Source organism: Apteryx rowi, unplaced genomic scaffold, assembly GCF_003343035.1.
Source record: "Apteryx rowi isolate R43461 unplaced genomic scaffold, aptRow1 scaffold_39, whole genome shotgun sequence".
Taxonomy (NCBI): domain Eukaryota; kingdom Metazoa; phylum Chordata; class Aves; order Apterygiformes; family Apterygidae; genus Apteryx; species Apteryx rowi.
This window is the reverse complement of record NW_020450418.1, coordinates 1495414-1516222: the sequence shown is the minus strand read 5'-3', so window position 1 is coordinate 1516222 and position 20809 is coordinate 1495414. Positions and strand designations below refer to the sequence as shown.

At 35.9% G+C, this 20809-nt stretch overlaps 1 protein-coding gene across 7 annotated transcripts; it reads left to right on the top strand.

The window, feature by feature from the left end:
• Nucleotides 1–2943: 2943 nt before the first annotated feature.
• Nucleotides 2944–19311, top strand: SRSF11 (serine and arginine rich splicing factor 11). 7 transcript variants are annotated; one of them, XM_026074522.1, is made up of 13 exons: nucleotides 2989–3077; nucleotides 5915–6023; nucleotides 6671–6787; nucleotides 7084–7193; nucleotides 9284–9376; nucleotides 10879–10928; nucleotides 12486–12613; nucleotides 13663–13744; nucleotides 14863–14994; nucleotides 15402–15491; nucleotides 16149–16244; nucleotides 16907–17045; nucleotides 17149–17913. In XM_026074522.1, exons 6-13 carry the CDS (start codon nucleotides 10909–10911, stop codon nucleotides 17344–17346), a joined length of 885 nt encoding a protein of 294 aa, XP_025930307.1. In that variant the 5' UTR covers nucleotides 2989–3077; nucleotides 5915–6023; nucleotides 6671–6787; nucleotides 7084–7193; nucleotides 9284–9376; nucleotides 10879–10908; the 3' UTR covers nucleotides 17347–17913. The 7 variants fall into 7 exon arrangements, with proteins under 7 accessions (XP_025930310.1, XP_025930308.1, XP_025930309.1 ...); XM_026074523.1 differs by having other exon boundaries at nucleotides 2985–5422; nucleotides 5915–6787; XM_026074524.1 differs by lacking the exon at nucleotides 5915–6023 and having other exon boundaries at nucleotides 2988–3077.
• The last annotated feature ends 1498 nt before the right edge of the window (nucleotides 19312–20809 follow it).

Below are 20809 nucleotides of genomic sequence, written 5' to 3'. Positions count from 1 at the left end.
TCAGGTGTTCATAGACACAAAATTTTGTCCAGAAAAAGCACACTTGGTGGAAAATTCAATCTACAAAGTTAAAGTTTGGTGGAATTAGGAATTTACCTTATAATAATATATTTTTGTATATTGGATGACTTAGCAATTGGCAAGATCATCTACCTTCTCTGTAATGACTGCAGATGCACGTTATACAAGGATTCTATCAGAATACCAACTTTGTTTGCAGTTGCACTGATAGTTGGTCTATTGAGAAAAAGATGACAACGTCTGTTTCAGAGAGAAGAGCGGGGGGGGGGGTCCCTGTTTCTCCCCACACCACTGAGCAAGGTGATGTTGAAGAGCATATGTTGCATGGCCACTCTGTTAACTCTAGCCTGATTTTTTTTTTTTTTTTAACATCAAAAATAGTGTTTAAGTAGTAGAAATATCCTTTCAAAATATATATTTAATGTTTTAAGATACAGGCTGCAATATGAGGGAACTTTGGTGAAGGGAGTTTTTGGAGGTTATGAGATACATGAGGGTTAGATTGCCCTATTTATCTATTATATTTCATAGTTGGTGCATTGTTCAAATACCACCCATAGTAAATCATAATTTTTCTCAGCTTTCTTTGGTGTGGTGTCTGAGAGAGAACTACTGAAATTTTCATTCTCTCTAATGAACTAAAATGTGTTTTTGTTGGTAGCTGTGTGAACATTCTGTTCTTGAAGAATTTTGCTCAGGCACAGCTTGGATTTCTGAGGGTTTGGAAATACAGTTTTAAAAATAAAATTTACCAATTTATATTAAATGTCAGCGTGAGGAGTAGCCTTGCGTATTAATTTTAATTCTCTTTGTAGATTCGGCCAGTTGTACTGTTCTGTACATGGTGGTACTTCAATGTGTTGCAATGCATATGTATGAATGGCATGTGCTCTGTTTCATGTTTCCATGTTATTGCAGCCATTTTAAGATTAAGTTTGAAAAGATTGTACTGTGCTTATCAATAAATTGTTTAACATTTTTTTATAATTTGGGTTAGTATACCATTCACAAATGCTGTAACTCCTTGATTTCCAACCCTACTTTTTTTATTTACTGTGACTTTTGTTAAATATTACCTGCCAATGCTTCTGGTTTCTTAACCAGAAAAGTTAAGAAAATGCACTGTTTTAAAAAGCTGATGGGTATTTAATAGATAAAGAAAATTGAAACAATTATCTCACTTGTATCTCAGTGAGATTCTCCAAAATATTACCTTCCTTTCTATTAGAGCTGCAAGATGTTGAATGGAGTGGATGTTTCTGGTTTTAACAGTTATAAAAGCTGCAGTGTGCTGGCTCCAAATCTAGTTTTTAACATCAGATTAAATGTAAAGTATATTAAAATGTGGTCTGATATGCATTTAAGACAATTCTTGAATTTACATAACTTGCATGTTGGGCTGAGCCTGTGCTTGGTGGTGGTTAAGATTAGATAGTTTTGAGCATGTGCACTAACATAAATAGATCCTAGACATCTTTCTGGCTGATGTGAAAGCCTCTCCTGATTTCTGACAACCCTCTGCTCTTTCAGTACTTAAAGACTTAGTGAATTTTCTTCAACCTAGATAAAATTGGTTTGGCAGTGGGAGGCATTTTGAAGAACTATTCTTGGAACTGTTTCTGCATATCCAATTGGTAAAGGTAGACCATTGTCACCTAGAATTAGTGAAAGTTTTTCAGAACTAGCTTTTTAGGCTATTTTTATACCTCACTATCTGAGGGCAGAGCTGAACAGTACAAGTACCTAGGCCTTGTTTAGGCACTGGGTTTTTAGGGACTTGTTCCTACTTCCAGTGCTTGCTCTGGGCCCCTAATTCATCTGTTGCACAGATATATCTGCATGAGTTTCTCATGCTATCTGGTAGTTTATACCTCTGATTAAAGCAAACCTTGCACCATTTGAAACCCATTCTGGACCCTTATCAAGTGGTTTCTGCCACTGATTTTTTTTCTGAGATTTGTACAGCCTACAATTCTTCCCTGTTGTTGTAGGAAGTAGACATTTATACTCTATAAAATTGCTCAAAACTCCCACATTTTCTTTTTGGATTTTCTATATCCAGGAATTTTTATGTAGCTCTACTGACAGATGCTCATTTTCAACTGTGGAGTAGATATGGACCTATCTTGTGACAAGGTTTATATTTACTCATTGTTTGTTTAGAAACCTTTCACTAATTAGTTAGATTTAAACTGTTGTGTTGCCTACATGAGCTTCTTGAATTTCTTTGTGATTAGTTCTGTTACTACTGAATGATAAGTATATGTTTAGCAGTGGGCATCCCTTCAAAATGAACTTAACTGTTTATGTTTGTATGAGTGTTTGGCCAAGAAAAGAAGCATGATGAAGTTTGGCCTAAAAGTGCTCTCGAAATTGTATGAATTTTTCATGAAATTCTATAAACAATAAAATCATGGTGGTCTTTTAATCATTACCCTCTTAATTTCATAATTTATCTTTTAAAAATAATAATAATAATAATTTAGGGCCTAAAGCAGAGGGTGTAAAACTACAAAGAGTAACCTACTACATATACTGCATAAGTTCACAAAAATGGTATTTCTTGAGCAAAATTTTCTTTGCCTCCTTTCTTTGTCATAGCAAGGACATGCAAACCAATTTGCATTTTGGTGACTGGTCATAGATATATTATACATAATAGAATTTAGAATTCATTTCCAGTTATAAATGAGGCAATAAAACTACTCCTGTAACTTTACAGGAAAGTGGCTTCATTCAGGGTAATTTCATATCCACGGTCATGAAAACTGATGTTTGATAGAAAAGCTGAAATTGTATTCTTACATAAAGAAGTACACCAGTCAAATATGACTTCCTAGTTCAGTGAAAAGGGAGAGACAGTAAAAATTTGAAACTGTTAAACTTGCTTCCATCTAATTACTTTTTTTTTCTCTTTTCTAGTGATTCTCCTTTGCCTGTTTCATCACGTGTCTGTTTTGTAAAGTTCCATGATCCTGACTCAGCAGTTGTGGCCCAGCATCTGACAAACACTGTATTCGTTGACAGAGCGTTGATAGTCGTACCATATGCAGAAGGTTTGTGAATTGTTTAATGGCCTATGAAGCCACCGGATGATGGCGTGTTATTCCAGTATAGCTCACTAGAATGAGGCTTAGTAGGATATAAAACATACGAGATCCTGACATTTTGAAACCCTTGGTATATTGCCATTGGCCTGTGGATTAAATATATATATTTTTTATTAAGTGACGCTTAATGAAAGTTTACCTCTTACTGTTCTTACATGTGTCTTAAGTTTAGAATATTAATATTTTAGTTAGAATTATTAGCAAATTATGCTCTTTATTAACCTCAATGAGACACTGTCTGAAACAGACTTTTGCAAACAGGTCAACATTTTAAGGAAATTTTGCCTTACTAATTAAGTGTTTGCCATTTTCCCATATGCGTAAATCTCTTCATGAGAGTTGTTTCTCTCTCTCTGAGAGTGCATGGGAGAGTAGATTGACATTTCTTTGAGATACGCTGCCACTTCATTTAGTTGAGAACGTCCCTGAAAAAGCACTCGCTCTCGTTGTGAATTCCAGTATACCAAGGGTTTGAATAATTGTGGTTTAATTTCCAAGTGAGATCTTCCAAGAGGTGCCAAATGGGCGCTGGTATTAGTTTTTATTCCAAGTTTTCTTGTTCAGCCTTGCTATATTTTATAGAATTTCACTAAATAATAAACTCTTCTCTCTGTTATTTGTGTGTGTGATTTTTGTAGTGGAGAAGGCAAATGCAAAGCCCTTCCAGATGACTGAAAAACAGTGGGTCCTCTGCAGCTACAGGGGATTCTAGACATTAACTAAAGGCCAGCAAGCACTCAAGTCCCCAAGTGTTTTCCTGGTGTAACCACTTGTTAACTACATTTTCTCTTCTTCTTTTTATTTTTACATTTTAGGGTGTTACAGTAATTTGAAAGGCAATGAGCAGGGTTTTTGGAACTTACCTTAAAAACAATCTGCTGAGAAGACAACACTTCTTACAGAAGTCTTATTAAACTCTTCTAGACTTGCTTTATAAGTAATTTATTTCCACTGTACTATTTCTTGGTTTACTTCTGAAATCATGGATTTTTCTAAATCGTTTGAATTAAATAAAACCTCTGCAGATTAAGTCATACTACAATAATAAATTTGATATATGGTCTTGGTTCAGACCTTTTATCAAGACGTTGTAATGCTATAGGCTCTCTTTTGAGGCCTTGGGAGCTGTCTTAGATTTGTATTCTTCAAATCTAAAAGATATGAAAACTTAGTTTATTTAAGGAGCTCAGGAATCTGCAGCATGGCTAGTGATTGAGACATGATGCTTTTTTGAGAGTACAGAACACATTCTGAAATTATTATTATTATTATTGCTTCTGCTTTCACTAGTTTAGGAATAATAGCATAGTTGAAAGGCATCTTATCCTAATCTTTGCATTAAAGTGTGTTACAGTAACAGTCCATCTGAGTTAGTACTGAAATATTTTCCAAGGCCCATATTTAAGAATGTTAGTGTTTAAGAATAAAACAATTTTCTCTTTGCCAGTCTGACTTTGTCCATTGTGCTTGATGGTGGATAAATCTGGCACACAGAGAAACCTGCCCAGTAGTTTTGGTTCATAATGTGTAAAGATAAATTATAATATAGTAGTTCATTCTAATGGGCCTGTTTAAATCAAGGAGCTCCTCATGGGCTGTTTCTTGTGGTGTTCTGATGATTAAGAATGCTGATATTTTTGGCATAATGATACGGCATATCGCAACAGATATGTTTTGCCAATAAAGTTATGCCCCCTGGTTTTGTAATAATATTCTCTGCTTTTGTCCCTGAACTGGAGTATAGTTTTTCCTCCAAATACATATTGCCAGGGTCCCAATTCAACAAGTTATTTAAGCACGATACAGCAAGATTCTTAAAATCATAATGAAATTGCTCGTGTGCTTAAAGCCAGGCATATGCTTAACTACTGTGCTGAACTGGGCCCTTTTATCTTCTATTTTCTATTGTGATAATTCTGTATTAATATTGCCTGTCACTAAAGTAAATGTTTATTATCTGTTTAGTGCAGTAATTATCCCCTATATCACAAGCGTACTCCAGTTTTAGCATACACAGACATTTTGATGTTGGCTGTTGCTTTGTGTTATAGAACTATACACAAAGTCTACGGTAAGGTTTAGTATTAATTATAACTTTTCACTGTGATATTCCTAGATTTGGAAGGAACTCTAATCTTAAAGATGGCTGTGGGGGGTTATTTAGGTTCTTTGGTTAATGTTTGTTTCTTTTTGTCTGTTTCTTTTTCTTTCATTTCTACACATTCATGCAGTATTTCATGGTTCTAACAAAGCAGCAGTAAAAAAAACTCTTGAAGCATGAAAATTAACTGGTGAGGGGCCTCATTGCTTTTTTTTAAAGTTGTAGTTATTTATTTCTAAATACTTTTTTTAAAAAATAGAGGATCAGATGCATGATTTTTTTTTTTTTTAATGGATGCAGATCTTCTGTGAGGTGTCTCAAGATAAGTCTGAGGATTTGTATTTAGATGCCAGAAATGTTGTAGTTGCACTAATTTGAAATGTCTAGATATAACTGATAAATATCCTCTGAGACATAATTTTGCATGCAAAATTACCCCATAATCTCTGTAGGTATGTTAATATATTGATGCATTAATGCCCTTTATCTAAATGACCTTTTTCCCCCCCTCTCCCTCCATAACTTTTGGTATCTAAATTGATGACAGCTCAATGACACAAGCAAGATAACAGTGCTGTGTATTATACATTTGTTTATATTATCGGCACTTCTCAGTATAGGTGGAAGGAACCATTACCTTTATTTAACAGTGGTTTTTCTTTTTTGTTGTTGTGTTTTACAGTTCTTTTCCCTGGTTCAGCCTGAACTATATACCAGGCCCTGCTGAAAATACCACCCAACAGTTTTCTTCTGCAGCTTATCCAGTTTCTCTTAAGTGCCCTGTACATATTGTATGTTTTATGATGAGATGCAGTTTCTTAATATGTATTACAGAAACACTACTGGTATTTGCAAATATATAGTAAAATTGTTTTATTGAACTCTCATTTTGGGGGCTTGGGCACATTAACAAATTAATCCATCTGTATAGGGCTTTTGCTGTTGGATAGAATTAAAAATACCTACATAAGTACTTGTTTCATAGTAGGACCCTTAAAATTGTTGTATGTGCAGAACAGGCAGTAAAATAAGACACTTGTCTTAGTTGGCTGCAAGATTTTGGGCCAGAAGTTTCTTCTGAAATGGCAGTAAATAGCAGCATTCTTGGTACAATAAGCGTGGCACATATTGGAACGTATGCATTTTACTGCACAGGTAAGGAATGTGCCACAGTATACTGTCTGTACGCACCCGTCCACCCACAGACACACATACACAGCGTGTATTTGAAGATCTGCAGAGACTTTCATTTTCATTTGACAAGTCAGCAAAAGCCCTACGCTTGATTCAACAAAAAATATTTCCATACCTTCTCTTAATTTTTGCAAAGTTTGTATGGTAGGTGTAAAAGAAAACATAGTGAACTGTACCATATTATTAACCCCTAAATCAAACTTTTTTTGTCTTGTGTATCTTGATTTTTCTGTGTGCTTTATAGTGAAGCAGCCGACACGAGTCGTTGTTCATAAAACAGCTTTTGAAAGTTGAGAGCACACCCCTGGAGAACCGACTGTGCTTGCTTACGTTTGGTTCATGACTTAAAAATCGAGTACAGGTGATGAAATCTTGGCAGTGTTAACAAAAAAGTAGTGTGTATTGTGCTATTTTTTTGCTCTAGAAACTTAACCATTTGTAGAGAAAAAGGAACAGTCAAATTTTCACACATTGAAGTTTCATTCTGACAAAAAATTTAATGATAAATATTAATAGACAACAAGCTTTGTATTTTAGCCAACATAAGTACTTTCAACAAACTCAGGTGGTGTTTCAGGGAGACATTTTCTGGGTGTATTTGTGTATTTTCTGCCTTTGAGATAGAATGCATTCTAATGCAAGGCTGTTTCTCTGCAGGAGTTATTCCTGATGAGACTAAGGCTTTGTCTCTCTTGGCACCAGCTAATGCTGTGGCAGGTCTGCTGCCTGGAGGTGGACTCCTGCCTACTCCCAACCCACTCTCTCAGGTAGGCGTTCCGGTTGGACCGAAGGGAAGGGAAGCTGTTAGATGTATTCTCTTAGACTCTGATTTGCTTTTTGTTGTTGTCTGCAGCATAAATAGATTGATGTACTAATGCTGGCTAATGGAATGTTTAGTTTATATACCTTGATGGATCGTATTGTTACAGATGTCTGGTATGATTTTTGGCGTAATGGCGATACATTGCTAGATGGAATACTTCTGTTTCCCTAATACAGCACTTCTCTTATGGCCTCAGTGTTTTCTCTCTCATAACCCTCTTTTTTTCTATTGGAAACTTTCAGCCAGATTTGATGAGCAGTAGAGATCTCAAAGATCTTAAATTCCTGAAGTTCAAGAAAATGGCATGCTGTGGAGAGAGACCCACCATCAGTATTCCAGCTGAGTGGGGGAAAAGGCAGCATGTATTCACTCTTTATCTAGACACACAAGAATCCATGTGGAAGAGGGACAGTTAGAATAACTCAGTGTGGAAAAAGTTTCAGTCAGGAAAAATCATATTAGAGAACAGAGAATCCAAGTGAAAGGGGCAAATTAGTAAGAATTAGGCTTCATTATTTCTGCTGCTCTCAGATCTACTTCTTCAGCTTGTGCTTAGCTCTTCTTTGTGTAGCTTCTGTTATGTTTTCATATCACATGAAAAATGTACTTGCCATTGAGCCGTCCAGAAGCTCTCTTAAATCTTATATAATTGGAAAAATCTAAAGTTTAACTTTGAAATTTCAGGAAAGTGATGGAAGAAACAAATAACATATAAAAGATTTATTGTTCAAAAAAAAAGTGTATATATAAATTCTTGGAAATGGAGGTTGAACCAACTTAATTTTAGTTCTGTCAATCTGAATCCCAACCCACTCCCAGCCCACTCAATTTTATAATTTAGCACATCCACTTTATGTGATTGTACAGAAAATTGTGGTGGATGGTGATTTTCAAAGGCATCTCAAAAGCTTGTTATGCAGCTCCTTCTGATTATTAAAGTGAGTTGGGCATCTAACTCAGTAAAAACTTTTTAGAATTCTAGTCTCTGTTCATGACATCAGTATGTGGGATGTGACTTTTTCTTTGAGACTGCAGGGAGAAGGTCCGTACGGTTTCAAGAGAAAGGTGAGTTAACTGAAGAGCTCATCATTGCCAGAAAGCAGAAGGTCCTGCTCCCTTGTTCCTGGCCACATGCTCCTGCCTCTTATTTTACGCTGGCTCTGGAGCTCATCAGATCCTTTTGCGAACCAGTGTGTTAGCTGGGTGCGGACAGCACAAAAATAAATTTTCTGATGGCTTAGTGAGTTGAATTGGTTGACAAATGGGTCCCACAAATGCCAGTGCAGCCAGAAAGGAGGTGGTGAGAATTAAGGAAGTCAGGGCAAGACCTTTTGGTAAAACTAAACCATTAGATCAGCATATGTGCTTATAAAAATCATATGTTTTGTTAGCAGATTTGTTCCAGTGTACTGGTCATCTCACTTGAATGGCCAGAAAATGAAGTTCTCTTCTGAGGCTTCTAGATTCATTTCTTAAGGAATTCAGACTCATGCTGTCATCCTACTTATTTTTTCTCAGTAGCTTTTCAATCCATTGGCGAGTTTTACTCAAATTTGAGAGACATACAGAAATGTAATGATTTACTGTCTTTTAAGAGGAAATGTATTAATTTCAAATCCTAAATTGACTTAGATATGAGGTAATTGGCTCAGAACCTTAAAATTAATTTTCATTGAAACTCTGGGGCAGAATTCCATTTTAAATAATTTCTCGAAGGTATTGGAAAACATTCCTTTTTTTTTCCGCCTTCGCTCTGTTTTTCCCACCTTTTGGGATGCTGAGGAATTTTATTTTAGAATATTTAGGATTCATGATGCTTTAGGAAAAAAACATTTTCATATACCAAGCCTTGAAATACATGAATAAGGAAAGCTAAAATACATTTACTGACTTTATTATAATGTTTCCTTTAGTTGGCAGCCGAGGTAAAACCCAGTTCAAATTTCCCCGTATGTAATGCCTGGGAATCTTGTTCTAATAGCTTTTTATCAGTTGAACATGCCTTTGTCTAACTGTTATCTTTGTATGTTACAGATCGGTGCTGTTCCTTTAGCTGCTTTAGGAGCTCCTGCTCTTGATCCTGCCCTAGCTGCTCTTGGGCTTCCTGGAGCAAACTTAAACTCTCAGGTATGTAATACATTTAAAATTTTTCTTTATTCTCCTTATCACACATGTAGAATGACTAGGATCCATGATGCTTTTTGTTTTCACATTATATTTAATCACAGACTAAAGACCTGGAACTTACTGTTCTTAGGTTTGAACAAGTGTTATAAAACATCGCTTTAGTAAAGGCTTGGCTCAACATAGTTTGGGTAGGCTGTTGGGCCTTTAAACTTCTTCCAGTTGTTATACAGTACAGCATTTGTGTCTTGGCATAGCAGGTTCATACAAGAGCACTTTTTTTTTTTTTTTTTTTTTTTNGGATCATCTCTAATTTAATAGTCATTTTCATTTATATCAGCTCAGCAACCACTATCTAAAAATCCAGTGGTTAATTTTTTTCTCTGAACACTTCTTCGGAATAAATGGTGTGTGTACTAGTACCAAATAAAATGCCAAAAGGATGTAGAAGATAATTTGGGAGTAACAGTGAAATGTCATTACCAAAGTATGAATGTATCTTGTATTTATAGTAAGAAATTAAGGTTGGCTTTTTTATTTAGTAGATGCAGAAAATACTGAGAAGGCTTTGTTAGATTGTAAACTTTTTTAAAGCTGAAAAGAAAGACTTCATGTAATAAGAAATAGTGAGTAGAATATTGTGTTAATGTTTAAGATATAGCAATCAAATACTGTACAGATAGCATGTTTTGTAGATACCAGAAGTAGTAATAATTTAATGCAATGTTAGGAAATCCATCATTTAGCATTCTCTCTACACACGTCAGATATTGTAACAAAAGTAAGTAATTATGATAATGAAATAACAAATGAAAAAAATAAGCATTAAGTACATACTAGCAAAATATCGTATCAACCTACCAGAATTATATTTTCTTTGTCCGTTAAGCCAGTTGATTGCAATACTACTTATGTATTTGGGTAGATCAACAAATGGCTGCCTCGGTTAGATCAAAAATTACTGGGGAGAAAGCATTTGGCTTGTTAATATATCATTGCTCTAACAAGTGGCTAATTGTAATAATGTCTGGATTTTCCTAAGAGCTGTAAAACATGTTTTTAATGGAATTCTTAAAGAAAATAAGAATTTGCTTATCGTTGATGAATTGACACTGAATGCTTCCCATGAGCAGACAACTTAGTTCTCTAATATGCTGTGTATTTTCTTAAAGTGAGAGAAATAACCTGTAAATACCAGAAGCTTGGTGGGGTTTATTTTAAGGTGCTTTGATTCTGCCTGGGAAAGGGTCACTGTTTGGCTTCCTTGGAAAAAAAATGCTCTTACGCACCGAAACATGGTAAGACCTAGTTTGCATCTCCAAAATTTTAAAAGAGAACGATGGACCGTTTCGGCTATAACTTGTTGGATTTTTTTTATTTGCAAGCACTTTCTTTTTGCTTTTAGCCAGAGCTGAGGGTGCATTCAAGGAAGATGGTATCTTCTTAAGGATGCTCTGGAAAATCCTCCAACATTGTTTTAATTTTATTTTTTCTTTCCCTCACAGTCTCTTGCAGCAGATCAACTACTAAAACTTATGAGTACAGTGGATCCAAAGTAAGCTTCAGTATTTACAAATACTTGTATTGCAATACACTTGATCTTGGGAATGATAACTTCTGTGATTCAGTATCCGTTCTTTGTCCTACCTGATCTAGTTAAGATTGGAGAAAACTAGCGTCTTGGATCTTGTGCAGACCCTCCTGTGGTAGGGAGAAGAGGGTCGGGGAAGTAAGGTTGTTCAGCCTTGCATCTATGGAGTCACACCAGTTCACTTCTGGGGTTTCATTTGGCTAGAGACAGGAATTYGGTTTTTCATATTTCACATTTGTCACTTCTGGTCACTTCACACAGGTCCATAATGTAAAGGTGCAGCTAGCACCTTGCACCTTGCATCTTGCAAGGATGGAATCAAAGGGAGGTAGAGAATGAGTTAAGACCAGCAACCGCTGTAAAAGGCGATAATAAAAGAAACTACAGCTGTTAAAGACAACAAAAGACAGTATATCTTGTTACTTAATGGAAAAAGGGAGCAAGTAACAAATAAAACAAGTACTTGCTAATTTTTATTTCAGTATTCACAAAGGATAGTGTTCAAAAAAGTATGGCATGGGGACAGCAAGCATGGAAGAATTGTGGCACTTAGTGTTTATTAGTGTGTAGTTAAGCTACTGATACTGTTGCAACAGGATGATGAAAGTTTCTGTCAGTGAAAAAAGTGATTTTACAAATTAATAGATGAAAAGTCCATCTAAGAATACTAAATCCAAAGAAACCACATGTGCCTCAGGAAGTCCTTGTGCTGCAAATCGGTGGAGCCTTTGGAGAGAATACCGGGAAAACACATCAGTGTGTGCTTGCCCTGCTGTTACATTAGCTGCTGCTAGAGCTAGGATACTAAACTAAATATTTGCTTCTAACCCAGTATGGCTGTTTTAAAATTATGTCAAAGCCATCTGAAGTAGCCTAGTTTATAAAGTTTTATGTGAACTATCTTTGTTTTTAATACTATTACAGGCAAGCCAGAGCAATGAATTTTAAGTTGACATTTCTATAAATAAGAAATGCACAACTGATTGAAAAAACTTAAAATAGTTATCAAAGCTAATGCATCAGACAAGCATCAGTTAGGGCTGTATTAGCTATACCTGATCTGCTTCAAAGCCAAGCTGTAGAACGGATAACTTCTGAACTTGAAACTTCATCATTGTTTACAGGCTTCTCAGTAGGACTTAAAAAACAAACTGACTTTCTACAGTGTAATACACTTTCCTGTGAAGTTGCTCTTTCCAGTGATGAGAATCAAAATTGCATTTTACAAAAATGTACTGGAAAGTGTCCTTAGAAATATATCTGTGCAAGGCAGTCTGGACTCTCTTCCTGTTTACAGTTTACTGGAATTCTAAGAGCCTTACGTGTTAGTATTTGTTCCACTGATTTCAACACAGATATCACGTCAGACTTGTGACTCTTATCTAAATGGTGACAAAATGCAGACAGAGATACTGACTCACTTAGATCAGTCATTTTGGGTGGACTGCAATTTGACAATGTAGGCTTGTATTTTTTTGATTAAACAATGCTGAATTTCTAAAACTCTTTCTTATTTACCAGGTTGAACCATGTGGCTGCAGGCCTTGTTTCACCAAGTCTGAAATCAGATACCTCCAGTAAAGAAATAGAAGAAGCTATGAAAAGAGTACGAGAAGCACAGTCATTAATTTCTGCTGCTATAGAGCCAGGTAATTTTAAGTCGCAGACTGCCTCCTTCAATTCAAGATGGTGTTTTGACATAGTACATGATAAAAGTTAGCGGTCTGCAAAATATTGGCTTTATGCTTTCCTGTTCTATAATTACTTAATTTATAGTCGACAAGCAGTTAATTGTCCTACATTTTGAATGTATATGAATGTCCTGCAGAATGAAATAGGGAGTGAATCATCTGGGGGGGGGGGGTGTTGTTGTTCCCTCGCCCCACGCACCTCAAATAACTCGATTTGAAGATGGTAAAATGTTTGAGCTTCCGAACACATTGGAAACAGCAAGTGACATAACCACTTGACATCCAGTGGCATTTATTCTTGGTAATGATTTCCTTTCTTTTAGTTCTTACTCTGTGAAAGTTAGTAATTTTTTTTGTAGTTAGTGTTTTTGTAATTTTGTAGATTTCTACTGTAGAGTGAGATGCAGCAGTTCATTCGCAAATGTCAGATGAACTAAATATGAGATGTACCCAGAACACGGAAAATGTAGTTTTGCTGCTTTTTGATCATTTTGAGGAAAGAATAGAGCTTCTGTTCTTTTTATTACCAGAAATATACGCTGATCATTTTGTTTGAGGCTTTTGTGGGAAGCTCGGAGCAGTGATCTGAGAGAGACTCCTTAGCCATTCATAAAATGGCAGAGATGCTGAGATACTAACAAGACTTTTCATTGCCTCACAGCTGTCTTTTTCATTTAAGTCAGTGTTAAAAAAAAAACTGTCTGAAGTTTGACTTCTTTACTTTTGTGTAATATTTTATGTTGTTTCTATGTATGTCACATGTCTTTGTCATTTGTTCATTCTGTGCCTCATCCTTTGAGGAAAAAGATAAGGCTTTTGATTTCTAACGTCAAAATGTTCCCTAGGTTTTCTTTGTCCTGTTTGTCTGTAGTGTGAAACCCAAGTTATTTTCCTTTATAGAATCTCTTTGAATACTAAAATACTAAAATACTAAAATATTTAGTTTGAATACTAAAATAAAAAAAATTTGATTGTTTTTCTACTATGCTTTTTGTTTTAAACTCTAGACAAAAAAGATGAAAAACGAAGACATTCAAGGTCAAGATCACGCTCAAGGAGGAGGAGGACGCCTTCTTCGTCTAGGCACAGGTAGCTTATTTCCTTTAAAAACATAGCTTGCCTGGAACAATTCCTTCAAAATTACTTCTTGCAAGTTATACTTTGCTCATGCAGACTGACATGAGGGAAAATGCAAACCTTTTGAAGAACGCTAAGGCTATGATTTGGGGTAACTAGTGTGAGATGAAGGCCTAGCCCTGTGTTTTTATAGAACGAGTGGAGGAATGACGGTAGCACAAGATTGAACTATTGCAGCAAGAACTTCAGGAACTGTAAGAATGGGACACCCACTGAGATGGCTTCCTTACCAGCAGTGTTTGGACTCTGATTTTAAACAATTTATTGTTTCTTTTTTACGAGACAGCTTTAACAGAAGGCCTTAATTTTACATAGCCCTAACTCCTGTTAACACCTAAGCCATCCTAGGCTGTCCATTTTACAGTAGTTCCTTAGACCTCTTTTCACTCTCCTTCCATATGGTAATTTTAATTTGTTTTAAAACCAAAAAATTATATAAAACATTAAATGTTTATTTGGGCTGTTTTTTCTGGTATGTGCAGCCAATTCTGCCTGGTGGAAGTGCTTGGGACAAGAGTTTTCCAGGCGTTTCTAGGTTTTGATTTAATTGGGCATCGGGTCTGTTCAGGTGTCCTGGCTAAAGATCTCAGTACTGGCCTACCTAAACAGAGATCAGTTTGGTTGATTTATGTTGCTGACTTGTCAACTCCAGTTAAGACAGTGCACGCCAATGGTCTATGCGTGACAAAGCCATTGTAACTTTGGTCTTGCCATTGGCATTTCTTTGCTATTTGCATATTCAGTAATTGACTTGTATTTGGTTTATCGTTTCCAAATTTCTTTCACACTCCCACACAGCTTACCAGTTTCCTTCTACAATAGGACTGCTGTTTTCTTGCAAGGAAAACGACAAGATGGCTGATTTAAGTATCACCTGTTCTTTCACATCTAGCAGTTGTGCACTTTTTTTTCTCTTTCCCTCTATTTTCTCGGAGGACTGAATGTGACTCCTTTGCTCCATTTTCTGTATTAGGGTGCATTACAATGCAATTAGTATTGAGCAGATGGATTCTGAATGGTATATCAAAATTAAATATATTTAAATCCCACATACATTGTATTATTGGTAGACGGTCAAGAAGCAGATCAAGGAGAAGGTCCCATTCAAAGTCAAGAAGCAGGAGGCGATCTAAAAGTCCAAGGCGAAGAAGATCTCACTCTAGAGAGAGAAGCAGAAGATCTAGGAGCACATCCAAAACCAGGTAATTGCTTCTGTAAATTTATTACACTTACTAGAAATTAAGTTTTAGATTTTGGTATTTTATCAAAAAAAAAAAAAATCTAGACCAGGATGAACTAGTGACTCTTTTAAAATAAAACCCCTTGTAACATTTTTATGAGAATAGTTACTATATTTACCCTATAAATGTGCACAATTAGTCACCTAAAAACACGTAACATGGTTTTCCTCTGTGTCAACAGATGCAGCACCCATTAATAGATAATTGTTGTCTTTTACGTTAATATTATGTGACTGGCCCCAGAAAAATAATATATATGCTATCCAATATAATTATGCCTTTGTTCATCTCCTTATATAGTAAGAATAGTAGTATTACCTGAACTGTTTGAAAATGACTTGAATTTAAAATTTGTATTTCACTAAAAGGGATAAGAAGAAGGAAGAGAAAGAAAAGAAACGTTCTAAAACTCCTCCCAAAAGCTACAGCACAACTAGACGATCTAGAAGCACAAGCAGGTACAGTAACTTGAATAATTTTCTTAGTCTACATTTCTAGCATGTTTAATCCACTTTAAAGAGATGCATTAATGGAAAGAATGTTCCTGTATTTAATAGGATGATGATGGTCATGTTGTAGATATACTAGGTTGTACACATGTCACTTACAGTACACATGCATGTGTGCTCTCTTTACCTGTGTCTATAAGATGCTTAATTTTTTTCCTTTATACTTTAATTTTCTGGAGGTATTATTTGGACTTAGAATAATTTCTGCTTTTTCTATATCAAAAAGTGCATGATGCTTTGAGGTCACTTTTAAGCCATTTTCTGATTTATAGGATAAGTCAAACACATGCATAAGGTGTAATGTCCTTTTTAAAATCACTTCCAGAATTGTTTTGTTATATTAACAAGAACAAACTGTCTTGTCTCTATTGTGGATGGAGTAAGAATCAGTGTCTCTAATAACGTTTAAGATAGCAATTTGTTCATGAAGGTGAAGACTGAATAGGAAACAACTCGCTTTGCTGACTGGCAACTGCCTTGGCTTTGCAGTGTTGCTAATAGTAAATACCAGTTTTCAATTATAGTATATATTTACTATCTTTTGAGCTGTGGTGGTTTTGGAGGAGTATTTGGAGTCCAACAAGCTTTGATCTCTCTTCCCTACAGAGAAAGACGACGCAGAAGAAGCAGGAGTGGAACACGGTCACCTAAAAAACCCAGGTCTCCTAAAAGGAAACTGTCCCGGTCCCCATCTCCAAGAAGGTGAGAATGCTAATTAAACCCCTTGTCTAAAAAAAGGGGTTTGGGCAGAAAATTTCTTACATATATGAAATACAGCAAAGATCATGGTGGGGTTATTCTGAAGATAGATGATGTGTGTTTGTCTTGTTCCTAGTATCTAGCCCAGAGGTTGATTTATTGAAAGAAAGAGTGGATCTCTCTTGCCTGCTACCTCTTTTATCTTAGTTTAATTAGCTTCAGACATAGAACTACTTTGTTTTAATGCACAAGAGCTCCAAATATGATGCTTTCCGAGGACATGGAGTGGGAAATTTCCAGTTTCTAACCTGCTGACTCTGTACAGTTGCCATCAACTGACTGCATTAGTAAGTTGGTTAAATAATCCCCTCATCCTAAATGTGGGATTTGGGATGCTCCTTAATAAGAGAGTGTAGCTTTGCTATTCTTAACTAAGGCACTTCCTTGACTTCACTTTGAGGTGGTGGTGTTTTGGTCTAGAGCTAAGAAGTAGGAATGAATGGTTGGTTATTTTTTTAAAAAGAAACGGCAAGTCTTACTTGCAGACAGTTGTTCCTCCCTGTAGGTTTTTAAGGAACTATGGGTGACGGTTTAGACACAATTTGTGTTCTAGTCATATAACAGTGTAATTGTCTTTCATTCTTGAACATACTTTGTCATTGTAGACATAAAAAGGAGAAAAAGAAGGATAAGGACAAAGAGAGAAGTAGAGATGAAAGGGAACGGTCAACAAGCAAGAAAAAAAAAAGCAAAGACAAAGAGAAGGATCGAGAAAGAAAATCCGAGAGTGATAAAGACGTGAAAGTATGTTTAAAAATCTGTTTAACTTAGTGCCTTTAATAAAGCATTAACCTTAAATCCACAAGGGCTTTGAAAGCAAGTTTTACTTTTTTTTATCTCGGCAAAGCAGGTCACAAGGGATTATGACGAAGAAGAGCAAGGATACGACAGCGAGAAAGAGAAAAAGGAAGAAAAGAAAACGGCAGATTCTTCTTCCCCTAAAATAAAGGAGTCTGCAGGTGATAAAGGAAGTGGAGATTCAGCAAGGGAGTCCAAAGTAAATGGGGATGATCATCATGAAGAGGACATGGATATGAGTGACTAAACTTTGCCTTTGCAGTGAACACAGCTGCAGACGTGCATCAGTGTCATTCCTGTGTGATTCTTTTATGCTGTACTTGTTAATCCTAAATCTAGATGTATACAGCTCTAAGCTATAAATGGTTTGTAAAGCTCCTGATACTAACTCACATCAAAAGCTTTATAGAAAGGTAACCATCCTTGTTGCGGCCGAAAGGGATTGCATAGCCAAGCCGTTTTTACTAACTTGGTGATGCTTCGAGCAAAAGTAAAAAAGCTGCATGCATCTACAGCAGGCATGGATTGTTTGTTGTATGATCTCCTTTAGTAAATCAGCTCACTTATGATAGTGTTTTAGAATTTGATTCATTGCAGTAATAGAGCAGTATAGGGAATGCACTGACTGCATGTTGATTGTGGCAGAAACATCCTAAATGTTCTAAAATCCTACAACATATGATGGATCTACTTAAGGGTCTTAAGTGTGACTACACAAAAATTGACAGTACATCTGAAAATAAGCATTCTAATATAGATAGGGGTTGTTTTTTTTTTTTTAAAGCCATGTGGCTTTTTTTTTTTTTTTTTTTTTGGGTTTGACAAAGTTAAAATGCACTAACCTTTCTGAGGGCTTTTTTTTACTCTGTCAGTTCAAATCCATCTCAGGCAACAAAGAGCAGCAAGTCGTGATGGTTTATAACGTTTCTTTTGCTTGGGCCTTGGGAGGTGAAAATCTCTGCTTGATCGGTGCTCAGTGATTAAAGGTTGATTTGTGCAGTTTTCATAATCCAGATTGTTTTATTTGTTCATTCAGACATTGCAAAAGGGTAGTGCATTTTAAAATTGACCTTTGTATGCTTTTAAAAGCAAGTCTACTTGATAATGTACTTTTTACTTGATCTCAAGTTGTATAAACTAATAAATTTGTGTTTACTGTCACTGCAGTAGTAATCTTATGCACACAGTGATTCCATGTTATATGCAAAGTAGTTAGGCAAGCTGTTTCTTAGTTACAGAGCTTTTACTTTTGTGCAGGTAAAAAGACAAAAGTAGGCTACAGTCTGTGCCATGTTGATGTACAGTTTCTGAAATTGTTTTACAAAACTTTGATAATAAAACCCTTAAACTTATACTCATGTTCCTATAAAACTGTACTGGTATTTATTTACACAATTGAATGTATGAAACTTTACCTCATTCATTTAGAATTTATATTTTTCCTCATCTACCTATTTTAGCAAGACTATAACTTAACTCCATCTCTTTAAAAACTGCACATGCAGTGATAAAACTGTTAAGCCTGCCATTTTAGCTGAGTTAAGTATGTTGTACTAAAGAAAGATTTATTTTACTTTATTTGTGAATGAAGGGAACAGGCTTAAATGGGAATCTAAAGGTATTATGGGACAAGTACTTTTTAAAAGAAATATGTATTTGTAAAAAAACTTTTGTATTTTCATTGAAATATGAACTTTCACCTTTTATCTTTAGAATGGTAATAGAAGACTAATAGAAACAGGAGGCAGCAAGTGCGTTGTGCATTATAAAATAGGCTGTTAAGGCCAGGAACTAAAAATATATTGGTTTAAATTAGTTAAATTTTGAAATGAAACTATAAATGGTGCTTGTACTTCTTGAATCTGATAAGTCAAATCACCTTCTTAAAACTGTCATTTTGCCATAGGCAAAGTGGAACTTGCCATTTAGATATGCAGTGTCATTTTTAGAATTTGTAGAAATGTAACTTTTTACCAACTGTTTTGAGTATTTTGTCAATACAGAGAGGTGTATGTCATACAGCCAGTTCTAGCCTTTTATTTCTAGTGGAGAGAGAGAGTGATAGTTCTCATAATAAAATAACAATAGACACAGACAAGGTGCATGATGTCTTCATAGATGTGCCTTTTTTGTTGTCATCAAGATATTTATATGTGAAGTTATAAGAACATAAAACAATTTATAGTAATAAAGTAAAGCTCCTTGATCCTTAGATTTTGTTGTTGTGGAAGTCATTAAAATGCTGTCATGAAGGACCAAGCCAGTTTCTTGCCACTGTATTGAGCTGAAGATGATAAATCCTGCCTGACTTGGATATTGCAACATTTAAACAAACTACACTGTTTGTAGTTTATTTTACTAACCACCTAAGTCTTGTACTTTGTATTAAAGGTGTAGCTCGCTCTGCCCTAGCCTGAATATATAAACAGGAGAAACAAGGCTGTGGTTTTCAGACCGCATTTGCTAGTTACACACCTTACATACTTGTGTTTTATTACCTTGCAGAGTAAAAGTATATGCTGGCTGGCTTGTACAGAATACCAGTTTGCAAAACTCGGAGCTTATAGAGATACAGTGCAGGAGGCAGGCTGCCAAACACTTAAAAGCTTACAGGCTGTGTCCTGAAATGTTCCTCCTCAGGGGTGTTATAAAGTCCTGCCTCCGCTTTCCTGTTACAGTGCTTGAACCTGTGTCAGAGGTTTACTTCCTTTCAGAAGTAAACGTACACTAAGTCTCATAGTTAGAGCACTGAGGCAGAAGAGGATTTTTTGGGGTAAAGTTGGCTTTGCTAGTTATTACTGAGGACAGGGTTGCCTATCATCTCTTGAGCTGAGATGTTGCAAGTCCTGCAGCAGCTCTCTGCCTTACTGAAGTAGCTTACTCCTGATTTAGTAGCCATTGCACCCAACTTCAGCATTCTCTGAGGTAGATGCAACTGAGATAGATAGATAGTAACTTGCAAGATTTCTTCTGCTCCTAAGTTATACAGAGAACCGAGCGGTTACAGTTGCACATAGAAGCAGCATCCATTAATAGTGTTATACTCAAAGGATGCACCAAAGCATGGCCATAGAATGACTTGTTACTTACGAGCTGAAGGGTGAGGGAAAGCACTTCCATGCTCTTCCCCCTAGTGCTCTCAGCAGGCTGGAACCAAAGACAGGCAACTAATTGTAGGCCAAACCTAAAGTCCTTGGAAAATACCAGCTAGGAAATAAAGGTGAGTAATACGCTTCTGTGGCTTGCTGTAGGGGCTATGTTTAATGTTTCAATGGTCACTAGCAGTACCCAAGCTCTTAAAAAAAAAAGTGTCATTTTTGTTTATACATTAGCCTTTTACTATTGCTGTAGTGCATCGGCTTTCACTCGGATCTAGCTGTTAACTTCAACACTGATTGGGTGCTGGCTTTTAAGGTCAGCATGCAGCTCAATCTACAGTATTTCGTTTGAAATTAATATGTAGGAACTATGTTACATGAGAATGAAGTATCACATAATTCAGGTGAAGAATGTTTTTGTTCTGCTGTTGTCACTGGGGAATTTTATTTCAATAAAGTAAGTCTAGCTTAACAGTAATCAATCTGAGTATTCCCTACTTTGCTGAAATATCAAGTGGTGTTTTACTCCTTTTTAAAGTAAAAGTACTTCTCTGCAGACAGGCTTGCAGCTACACAAACTAATGGCTGCAGTGTTGTAGCAACAGAAAGGCT